Below are 11,628 nucleotides of genomic sequence, written 5' to 3'. Positions count from 1 at the left end.
CATTCAAAGGGCTTCATTGGCATGGGAAACAAATGTTAACATTGGCAAAGCAAGTGAAATAGACAATGAACAAAAGTGAAATAAACAATAAAACATGAACACTAAACAATACACTCACAGAAGTTCCAACGGAATAGAGACATTTATAATGTCATATTATGTCTATATACAGTGTTGTAACGATGTGCAAATAGTTAAAGTACAAAAAGGAAAATAAATAAACATAAATATGGGTTGTATTTAGAAGGGTGTTTGTTAATCACTAGTTGCCCTTTTCTTGTGGCAACAGGTCACACATCTTGCTGCTGTGATGGCACACGGTTGTATTTCATCCAATAGACATTAGAGTTTAACAAAATTGGATTTGTTTTCAAATTCTTTGTGGGTCTGTGTAATCTGAGGGAAATATGTGTCTCTAATATGGTCATACGTTTGGCAGGAGGTTAGGAAGTGCAGCTCAGTTTCCACCTCATTTTGTGGGCAGTGTGCACATAGCCTGTCTTCTCTTGAGAGCCAGGTCTGCCAACGGTGGCCTTTCTCAATAGCAAGGCTATGCTCACTGAGTCTGTACATAGTCAAAGTTTTCCTTATGTTTGGGTTAGTCACAGTGGTCAGGCATTCTGCCACGGTGTACTCTCAGCTTAGGGCCAAATAGCCCTCTCTCTCTCTCTCTCTCTCTCTCTCTCTCTCTCCCTCCCTCCCTCCATCCATCCCTCCCTCTCTCTCTCTTTCTCTCCCTCCTTATCCCCTCTCTCTCCCTCCCTCTCTCTCTCTCTCTCTCTCTCTCACACACACTCCCTCCCTCCCCCCTCTCTCTATTTCTCTCTCTCCCTCTCTCCCTCCATCCCTCCCCCTTCCCTCCCCCTTCCCTCCCTCCCTCCCTCCCTCCCTCCCTCCCTCCCTCCCTCCCTCCCTCCCTCCCTCCCTCCCTCCCTCCCTCCCTCTCTCTTTCTCTGCCTCCTTCTCCCCCTTTCTCTCTCTCCCTCCTTCTCCTCTCCCCTCCCTCCCTCCCTCCCTCCTCTCTCTTTCCCTCCCTCCCTCCCCCTCTCTCCCTCCCTCCCTCCCTATTTCCCCCCCTCTCTCTTTTTCTCTCCCTCCCCCTCTTTCTCTCTCCCTCTCTCCCTCTTTCTTTCTCTCTCTCCTTCTCCCCTATCTCTCCCTCCCTCTCTCCCTCCCTCCCCCTCCCTCACTCACTCCCTTCCTCCCTCCCCCCTCTCTCTCTCCCCTTTCCCCCTCTCTTTCTCTCCCTCCCTCCCTCTTTCTTTCCTTCCTTCTCCCCCTCTCTCTCTCCCTCCCTCTCTCTCTCTCTCTCTCTTTCTTACACACTCCCTCCCTCCCTCCCCCTCTCTCTCTCATCTCTCTCTCCCTACCTCTCTCTCTCTCTCTCTCTCGCTCTCTCTCTCCCTCTCTTTCTCTCTCTCCCCCACCCTCTCCCCCTCTCCCCCTCTTGTGATATGTCCACCCTCCTCCATTTTATTAGACTCCTGATTAAATATTAACGGAGCCTATGACTAGTGGATTCTTCTGACCAAGGTAAAGGTGAGTCTTTATCTAGATGTGGGGCTGCACGTGTCTTCATCTAGATGGGGACGTGTATAAAGTCCTCTCCCTGCTGCCCAGGTGACTGATTTGACAGCTGGAAGACACAGTGAGTTGTGAGACCTGTTAGTAAAGGAGAGAGGGACATTGTTGATGATGATGCTGGGTCTGGGGTCTGTTGGATTGGTTCTGTTATCTCTGGCTGTCCAGAGTGGACATGGAGCCCAGGACAGGTGAGTCTGGGAGGGATACTGTAACTCTACTACAGTTAGTCTCCTATGAAGGATGACTTAACAAGTCAGACTAACAGGAATTGTATAAAAAATTCATACATCGGTAGCTGATTTACAATCAATTTATAACCTCCAAACCAAGATGTATTCGTTCGATGTGCATACAGTATACAGTATGTGTGTGTCAATGTACAGTGCTGTCTGGAGTAGAGAGGAGACGACTGAGAGGAATTACTACACCAGGTACCACAATATGTCAGAGGTGAGAGAGAATACACACACACACACACACACACACACACACACACACACACACACACACACACACACACACACACACACACACACACACACAAAGAATGAGTGAGTCCTCACTGCATAGAGACACTGGTACCTCTCCCTATAGATTACAGCATGGATGGAGCAGATGAAGAGGGAGAACCCAGATGTTGTGTCCTCCATGGTCTACGGTCAAACCTATGAGAGGAGGGACATCACCTTACTGAAGGTTCTTCACCTCTCTCTCTCGCGCTCTCTCGTGCTCTCTCTCTCGCTCTCTCTCTCCCTCCTTCCCTCTCTCTCCATTCACTGTCTTCAGAGTTCCTGGAAAGCCAGGGTGGTGGCACATACCTGACCCTCTCTATAGACTACAGAGGAGTTCCTCTAGTCCTAATATACTGTGCAGAATCAGAAGCACAATAGATGTCTCCTGGGAGAAAAACCGAGGAGACAATGGCCACCACTCAGTTACTGAAGGATATAGAGCTTAGATGTACTTATCTCCTATTGGTTGTTGTGTTGCAGATTTTAGATGTACTTATCTCCTGTTGGTTGTTGTGTTGCAGATTTCAGATGTACTTATCTCCTGTTGGTTGTTGTATTGCAGATTTCAGATGTACTTATCTCCTATTGGTTGTTGTGTTGCAGATTGGTCTGAGTTCTACTGGGAGGAAGAAGGCTATCTGGATGGACTGTGGGATCCACGCCAGAGAATGGATCGCTCCTGCTTTCTGCCAGTACTTTGTCAGAGAGGTGTGTGTGTTTGTATGTCCATTACAGTGAACATATCCTTGTTTCTGTCAGTACTGTGTCTAGGGGTGTGAGTACCAATCATGGTACCCTCCTTGATTTCTACCAACAGATCCTGAGAACGTACAAAACCGACACCAAGGTGAATGAGATGATGAAAAATCTGGATTTCTACATCACACCAGTCTTAAACGTTGATGGCTACATCTACTCTTGGCATAATGAAAGCGTAAGTACTGATTAATGCTACTTCAGACCAGCTTTGACACATTCTGGGAAACTACTGGAAATCTTAGACAAGGCTTTAATTCAAACATATCTACCTCACAGGTAGTGTGCATACAGTGTATGTCTACAACATCCAAGACATAATCTCACCCACCAGCCAGCTCTCTCTCTGTTGCAATTGAGCCTAGGAAAGAGGTTCAAATACCTAGACATGACAATATGCTAAGCTAGATTTACAAGTAACGCCATCTATTGGCTTGGATGACATATTGTAACAGAAATATTATTGTTGACAGTATTATCATCCCAGTTAGTGACTAGTGGTTCTCATCTCTGTAGACTCGACTGTGGAGGAAGTCCAGATCTCCAGGAACAGGAGGCTGTACCTGCTATGGAACAGACCTCAATCGTAACTTCTACGCTAACTGGGGCAGTGAGTACGGTTCTTACTCTAAACCACACTCACACACCAGGGTTGGGGTCAATTCCATTTCAATTCCATTGAATTTAGATATTACACTGAAATTCCAATTCTCAATGCTTTTCAACATTTGGAATTGGAATTTGGTTTACTTCCTGAATTGACTGGAACTGAGATGGAATTGACCCCAACCCTGACACACACACATCCTAACTGTGTTTTCCTCTCCTGTCTTTGCAGTGGTTGGTGTCTCGACAGACTGTTGCTCTCAGACCTACTGCGGCACCAAGGCTCTCTCTGAGTCTGAGGCCCGGGCCGTCACAGACATGTTGGGGAAGATGAGGGAAGACATCCTGGCTTTCCTCACCATCCACTCCTATAGCCAGCTAATCCTGGTGCCCTACGGACACCCCAACATCTCAGCACCTAACTACGATGAGCTGGTACGCCTATTCCACACACAAGTAGACCAGGTTTTTCAATTCTGCTTTTGGAGACGCACAGGGGTGCAATTTCTTTGCCCCTAATAACGTATGTCTCTGTGTTGCCAGATGGAAGTGGGTCTGGGAGCAGCCAAGGCTATAAAGGCTGTCCATGGGATGGACTACACTGTAGGCACCTCACCTGATATCCTGTGTAAGTAGTGAGGCTGAGAGGATATTGTGACTTCTAAGTGGCTGTAGTTACATGAATATCCTGTGCACTGTTAACAATTCAACAAATCCTTTTTTGTGTTTCTCTATTATTGCAACCACTGGCCTATACTCTGTCTCCAGATGCCAACTCGGGCTCGTCTCGTGACTTTGCCAGGCTGATCGGCATCCCGTTGTCTTTCACCTTTGAGCTGAGGGACAAGGGCGAACACGGCTTCGAGCTCCCAGAGGACCAGATCCAGCCCACTTGTGAGGAGGCCTACGCCGGAGCACACCACATCATCACCTACGCACACGACAAGGTCTTCTACAGCTATGCTGCCACCGTCACGGCAACACTGTCGACCACACTGCTGGCAGCCTGGGTCTCTAGCGCCACCCTGCTGTAAACTGGGAGAACTGCAGGAGTCAGGCCAGGAGATGGTGGCAGTTTATCAGTATATTCAGAAATGAGACTTTGGACAAAAGTGATAAACTGTCAGATAGACTATATTAATTTGTTCAATCACTTATTTTATTAACTGTGCTTTGTTATTTGTTTCTCTACAATTCTTCTGTAAAATATGTTAAACAGTCGTTAAAAGTGACCAAACACAAACACGTTTGTACAGTAGTATATTTTGAATGAACATTTCAGTGATATAAATATACTCAACTGCTATGTATTGTTGTCGTAACGTCCTGCTTCTGTTACTGAGCCCCACGAGTTCAGTAAAGGTCCAGCTCAACATTAGATCAACCTCTCCGCTCCGGATCACCATTGTGTCCAGTTGCTTTCACCTCTGTCAGGTTTCTAGTTTTTATCGTCACGTGCCCAAGTACAGTGAAATACCTTTCTTGTTTGCTCGTTCCCAACAATGCGGTAATCAATATCAGTAGTACTATCATTTGTTTGTATAAAAAAGTAAAGTAGAACAAAAACACACTGTTCCTGGGTAGCAGAAGGTTACATTGACCCCCTCTCCCCTGTCCATGCGTAGCTGAGGAGCATTAAAGGTGCTGCATGGTCAATCTGTTGTCTGCATTGGCCGTGCAGTATTTATGGTGATACAGCCTCTGCAGAAGTCAGGGCATTCATACTTGTTGCACTTCGCAGAGCTGTTGTGAGGACAGTTGTCAAGGAAGTGAGCTTGTGTTCATACAGGACCTCCCGCCCCCACCTACTGTCAACCAATCATGTTAATGCAGAGCTATACGAACCTATACGGAGCTATATGGACCCCTCCGCATCGTTACAAAATTTGGGAGGCGCAGTGATGTGGTACAGAGCTCAATTTGGCTTCTGTTTAGTTTAGTTTATTAATTCGACCATTTTAAAAAACAAGCACCCATAAAACTTAAAAAGCCATACATGCACTTGAGTAAAATCATGGAGGATAACACAATAAAGTCTGGGACTTATTTCCATTGTGGTCCTCTTGAGACAAGATTGCTAGGCAACATCGAACACAGTTAACCACACATTAGCAACACCTGATCTGGTGCTGTGATTATGTGCATCCCTAACATGGGGAAAGTAATCAGATATCTGGGCGCAGAACCATAAATACTCCTGTAAACCAAACCCAGTCTAATCTGAGACACCCTAGCCTCAACAGGCAGCCAGTTTCTGAAAGCAGCTCCTGCCTATGGGAGTACGTGGACTCACCTTCAATACTACCCTGATCAGCTTATTCTGGTCTATCTGGAGCTTCCCCTTCATAAGCTTAGATAAGCCCCCAAACCAGGAAGTACTAGCGTAGTCAAAATGGCATTGAATGAGGGCAGTGGCTAGCACTTTCATGGAGTCCTTATCAACATGCCTCCAGATGCTCCGCAATTTGCATCAGACCCTCTATACGGAACTTTCTAACATTCTTTCGGATCAAGCATAAATTGGCTTTTAGTGCGTCTGAGATAATCACAGTCATCAGACTAGTGAGTTCTTCTGATCAAGGTAAATAAAGGTGTGGCTTTACATATTTATTTTATTACCACTAGATCAGCGCCATTCTTTCTTTTCTCTTTCTTGTAATGACATAACAGAGATAACAGAGATAACAGTTTCTTACATCATGTCTTTATCTAGATGTGGGGCTGCACGTGTCTTCATCTAGATGGGGACGTGTATAAAGTCCTCTCCCTGCTGCCCAGGTGACTGATTTGACAGCTGGAAGACACAGTGAGTTGTGAGACCTGTTAGTAAAGGAGAGAGGGACATTGTTGATGATGATGCTGGGTCTGGGGTCTGTTGGATTGGTTCTGTTATCTCTGGCTGTCCAGAGTGGACATGGAGCCCAGGACAGGTGAGTCTGGGAGGGATACTGTAACTCTACTACAGTTAGTCTCCTATGAAGGATGACTTAACAAGTCAGACTAACAGGAATTGTATAAAAAATTCATACATCGGTAGCTGATTTACAACCAATTTATAACCACCAAACCAAGATGTATTCGTTCGATGTGCATACAGTATACAGTATGTGTGTGTCAATGTACAGTGCTGTCTGGAGTAGAGCGGAGACGACTGAGAGGAATTACTACACCAGGTACCACAATATGTCAGAGGTGAGAGAGAATACACACACACACACACACACAAAGAATGAGTGAGTCCTCACTGCATAGAGACACTGGTACCTCTCCCTATAGATTACAGCATGGATGGAGCAGATGAAGAGGGAGAACCCAGATGTTGTGTCCTCCATGGTCTACGGTCAAACCTATGAGAGGAGGGACATCACCTTACTGAAGGTTCTTCACCTCTCTCTCTCTCTCTCTCTCTCTCTCTCTCTCTGCATTCACTGTCTTCAGCGTGCCTGGCCCTGGCTAGGTCAGTCTTACATGGAAACCACTAAATAGCTTTCATCACTAGTGTTCTTCTGCTTTGACTAGACCCAAGAGGCCAATGTCTGCAGCTCAATGGAGATCTCCTGTTGGTTGTTGTGTTGCAGATTGGTCTGAGTTCTACTGGGAGGAAGAAGGCTATCTGGATGGACTGTGGGATCCACGCCAGAGAATGGATCACTCCTGCTTTCTGCCAGTACTTTGTTAAAGAGGTGTGGACCTGTTTAACTATTATTGTGGGGACCAGAAATAAACGAACAAGAATAGTAAACAAACTAAAATGTAACCAACTGGGGACAAATGCTATTTATAGGGGGTTTAGGGTTAAGGTTAGAATTAGGTTTAGGTGCTAGGGTTACTTTTTGGGTTAGGAGCTAGGGTTAGGTTTAAGGTTAGGTTTTTGGGTTAGGAGTTAAGCAAAATAGGATTTTGAATGGGACTGAATTGTGTGTCCCCACAAGGTTAGCTGTACAACACATTGTGTGTGTACTATCATATAAATGAAAGAGCATGAAGCAGTACTGGTGAGAATCTCCTCCTTGATTTCTACCAACAGATCCTGAGAACGTACAAAACAGACACCAAGGTGAATGAGATGATGAAAAATCTGGATTTCTACATCACACCAGTCTTAAACGTTGATGGCTACATCTACTCTTGGCATAATGAAAGCGTAAGTACTGATTAATGCTACTTCAGACCAGCTTTGACACATTCTGGGAAACTACTGGAAATATGACAAATTGTGTATTTAATTGCGTCACACCTCTGCCAGGTGTTATCAGTACAGTACATAGTCCACAATAGACCTAGACATGCTGGTACAATATATGAGTAGACTTTACAAGTAACAAGAGCGCCATCTATTGGCTTGGGTGTCATATTGTTACAGAAATATTATTGTTGACAGTATTATCATCCCAGTTAGTGACTAGTGGTTCTCATCTCTGTAGACTCGACTGTGGAGGAAGTCCAGATCTCCAGGAACAGGAGGCTGTACCTGCTATGGAACAGACCTCAATCGTAACTTCTACGCTAACTGGGGCAGTGAGTACGGTTCTTACTCTAAACCACACTCACACACCAGGGTTGGGGTCAATTCCATTTCAATTCCATTGAATTCAGATATTACACTGAAATTCCAATTCTCAATGCTTTTCAATAAGGAACATTTGGAATTTGGTTTACTTCCTGAATTGTCTGGAACTGAGATGGAATTGACCCCAACCCTGACACACACACATCCTAACTGTGTTTTCCTCTCCTGTCTGTGCAGTGGTTGGTGTCTCGACAGACTGCTGCAATCTGTTCTACTGCGGCACCAAGGCTCTCTCTGAGTCTGAGGCCTGGGCCGTCACAGACATGTTGGGGAAGATGAGCGAAGACATCCTGGCTTTCCTCACCATCCACTCCTATGGCCAGCAGCTCCTGGTGCCCTACGGACACCCCAACATTTCAGCACCCAACCATGATGAGCTGGTATGCCCGCCCCCCAAAATAAGTTGTGTTGTAATAGACAAGTGTTTTAAAATGGGGATCAACAGGGGTGCGCGTGTTTTCTGACCATGTTAACCTGCAGTATGTCTCTGTGTTGCCAGATGGAAGTGGGTCTGGGAGCAGCCACGGCTATAAAGGCTGTCCATGGGATGGAGTACACTGTAGGCACCTCACCTGATATCCTGTGTAAGTAAGGCTGAGGGAACACAACGAGTCACCAAACACTGGAGTGAGCAATGCCTGGTTAATCCCATTTTATCAAGACCGACATCTATACTCAAGACACATGGCAATCCAATGGGAAGAGACTATACAACTACTGGCCTATAAAACTCTCTCTCTCTCTCTGTCTCTCTCTGTCTCCAGATCCCTTCTCGGGCTCGTCTCAGGACTTTGCCAGGCTGATCGGCATCCCGTTGTCTTTCACCTTTGAGCTGAGGGACAAGGGCGAACACGGCTTCGAGCTCCCAGAGGACCAGATCCAGCCCACTTGTGAGGAGGCCTACGCCGGAGCACACCACATCATCACCTACGCACACGACAAGGTCTTCTACAGCTATGCTGCCACCGTCACGGCAACACTGTCGACCACACTGCTGGCAGCCTGGGTCTCTAGCGCCACCCTGCTGTAAACTGGGAGAACTGCAGGAGTCAGATGAGACCCACTTATTTTGTCAAGTGTGGTATGTTACTTGTGTCTTTAAAACTCTACTGTAAAACTGTTAAATTATCATCTACTTCTAATGTTACTTTTAATATTGACAAAACACATACAGGTTATTTGTAGTACAGTGTGTTTTGAATTAACATTTCAGTGATATAAATACACTCAAACTGTAATGATCTGTTGTCATAACTTCCTTCTTCTGTTAGATCCATGGGTTGTCCCCTCATAAGTCCAGCAACCGTTGCCATGTTTACCCAACCAAAGGTGCTGATCAACATTAGTTCAACCGTTACCATGTTTACCCAACTGCCTGACTTGATTAGGTCCTACAAAGCAGTTCTAATGTATGCGTCTTCTATCCCTGTGCTTCGCCCGTCTCTTCTCTGTTTCTGGGTAGCAGCAGTGTTAAGTGGTGTTGAACGGCTGGAAGCCCTGTTGTCTCAGGCAGGCCAGAGGCAGGAAGAGTTGGTCCTCCTGAGGAAACTGGTCCCACCGTGTCCATGTCCAACCTGGGACAGACAGACAGAGAGGCAAAAATATCTACATAAACTCAGATACATCATTAACACATCATTACATCATTAACTTGCCAGTGTAGTAAATAGTGCAGGCCAAATACAGTAATACCATTGGAATTCCTGGGAACCTAGGAGACTGGGATAGCCAGGTTTCTCACCTTCATTTTTCTCTGGTTCGAGGTTGACTGGCTCTGCTGGGTAGCTCCTGTCCACTTCTCCTTGCATGATGATGGTGATGTAGTGGTACTGCTCCTCGAGCTTGATGGAGTTCACCACGGATGCGAACCTGACTTCTTTCAGGCGCACTCCTGCCTCTTCCATCACCTCCCTGTGTGCGCATTCTTCCCAGGTCTCTCTTCAAATGAAAAAGATAACTATTGGTCAACTTTAATATCAAATGAATATCACACACTTGTTTACATTAAGAAATACTTAGCTACTGACCCAAATTCTAGATGACCGCCAGGTAGCTGATACGTTCCTTTGCCCATTGCACTTTTTCGCTTCCCTACGAGGACGCAGTTGGAGTGAGCTGAATCTGTGACAAGAACCCCTACTCCGACACCAGGGCGCTTGAGGGGTCTGCAGTTTTCTGTCATCTCGTCAAATCAGACCACGGTAATTCAGTTAGTAAAACCATAAGCAAATAGCGCTACTATAAACACATGCTATGGCATATGCACTTCTATCGTTTCTGGCAACTTCACCACGCACGCACAGCTCCTGCTCAACAACGAACGGAACGAGCTAGGTTGTCACGTGAATATCACTTCCGGTACATTTTTGTTGTTGTTGCGTATCAGGCAAAGTTATCTGGGTTATCTTAGAAATGTAGATACATTAAACAAAGCAGATGGAAATATTTATAAACAAACGTGTATGCTATGGTTCCCTATCTATAACCGTCCCTTTATTGCCCTGATGTGATATTACATCACAATGTTATTTTGGAAGTGTAGGGCGACCACCACAACAGATAGTCCATAGTGTAGCCAGAGATAGTTTATTATAGTTTTAGTAGTAGCCTACAACAGTGAACTGGAACAAAAATGTAACCACAGATTGTTGGCTGCTTTGCAGCAGTCACATTTGTCAGAGCAAGCTACCCCATTTTAGGCGGCCGCCGGCTAACAGAAACTGCTGAACAATGAAAACGTCTCACATTCAATTTTTTTCTGAATTGATGGCAACATAAACACATCGCCTAATTAGGCTACACACAGTATTCTAATACTGTTATGTATTTTGTGTGTGGCAGATGATATTTGCTGGCTGTTCACTCGTTTTGACTAGAAGGGAAACAGTTTGTCAGAATTGACCAGAATGGGTTTTTCGTAGTAGGTTAGGAGAACTTACGCAGCAAGTTAGGATAATTAACGTAACGTGTTATAAGAATTAGGTTAAGGTTCTGAAAATGTTTAAGGTTAGCTAAAATCAGTGGTGTAAAGTACTTAAGTAAAATTACTTTAAAGTACTACTTAAGTCGTTTTTGGGGGTATCTGTACTTTACTATTTATGACAACTTTTACTTTTACTTCACTACATTCCTAAAGAAAAGTATGTACTTTTTACTCCATACATTTTCCCTGTCACCCAAAAGTACTCGTTACATTTGGAATGCTTAGCAGGGCAGAAATGGTCCAATTCACACACGTATCAAGAGAACATCCCTTGTTAAAAACACGAACGATTGTGCCAACTAGTTTGCTTAACATAAGGAATTTGAAATTATTTACACTTTTACTTTTGATACTTAAGTACATTTCTGAAATTACATTTACTTTTGATACTTAAGTATATTTCAAACCAAATACTTTTAGACTTTTTCTCAAGTAGTATTTTACTGGGTGACTTTCACTTTAACTTGAATAATATCCTATTAAGGTATCTTTAAAAAATATATAATTTTTTTTAAATTAACAACAAATCAATACAGAAAGTACACGAGGGAACACAAGTGTATATATAGAATATATACAATGGACAATTGAGCTAGGGGCTACAATATCACATTACA

The 11,628-nt window shown here is 44.6% G+C and overlaps 3 protein-coding genes across 4 annotated transcripts; 2 read left to right on the top strand and 1 right to left on the bottom strand.

Moving 5' to 3' along the window:
• Positions 1 to 1,540: 1,540 nt before the first annotated feature.
• Positions 1,541 to 4,768, top strand: LOC106591612 (carboxypeptidase O). Its single transcript, XM_045698015.1, has 9 exons — positions 1,541 to 1,772; positions 1,968 to 2,034; positions 2,179 to 2,280; positions 2,700 to 2,804; positions 2,914 to 3,030; positions 3,369 to 3,462; positions 3,691 to 3,893; positions 4,002 to 4,086; positions 4,227 to 4,768. The coding sequence occupies exons 1-9, from the start codon at positions 1,693 to 1,695 to the stop codon at positions 4,490 to 4,492; spliced, it is 1,119 nt and encodes a 372-aa protein (XP_045553971.1). The 5' UTR covers positions 1,541 to 1,692; the 3' UTR covers positions 4,493 to 4,768.
• Positions 4,769 to 6,171: 1,403 nt separating this feature from the next.
• On the top strand, positions 6,172 to 9,266 carry LOC106575668 (carboxypeptidase O). 2 transcript variants are annotated; one of them, XM_014152297.2, is made up of 9 exons: positions 6,172 to 6,388; positions 6,584 to 6,650; positions 6,735 to 6,836; positions 7,037 to 7,141; positions 7,486 to 7,602; positions 7,883 to 7,976; positions 8,206 to 8,408; positions 8,528 to 8,612; positions 8,793 to 9,266. In XM_014152297.2, the coding sequence occupies exons 1-9, from the start codon at positions 6,309 to 6,311 to the stop codon at positions 9,056 to 9,058; spliced, it is 1,119 nt and encodes a 372-aa protein (XP_014007772.1). In that variant the 5' UTR covers positions 6,172 to 6,308; the 3' UTR covers positions 9,059 to 9,266. The 2 variants fall into 2 exon arrangements, with proteins under 2 accessions (XP_014007772.1, XP_045553970.1); XM_045698014.1 differs by having other exon boundaries at positions 6,204 to 6,388; positions 6,563 to 6,650.
• nud15 (Probable 7,8-dihydro-8-oxoguanine triphosphatase NUDT15) lies at positions 9,167 to 10,325 on the bottom strand. Its single transcript, NM_001140970.2, is given in 3 exon segments — positions 9,167 to 9,602; positions 9,770 to 9,966; positions 10,056 to 10,325. Coding segments are annotated over 3 exon segments (456 nt in total). The 5' UTR covers positions 10,211 to 10,325; the 3' UTR covers positions 9,167 to 9,498.
• Positions 10,326 to 11,628: the final 1,303 nt, after the last annotated feature.

The sequence above is a fragment of the Salmo salar genome, chromosome ssa16 (assembly GCF_905237065.1).
Source record: "Salmo salar chromosome ssa16, Ssal_v3.1, whole genome shotgun sequence".
Lineage (NCBI taxonomy): Eukaryota > Metazoa > Chordata > Actinopteri > Salmoniformes > Salmonidae > Salmo > Salmo salar.
The sequence above is the reverse complement of the archived record's forward strand: the minus strand, read 5'-3'. Positions and strand labels throughout refer to the sequence as shown.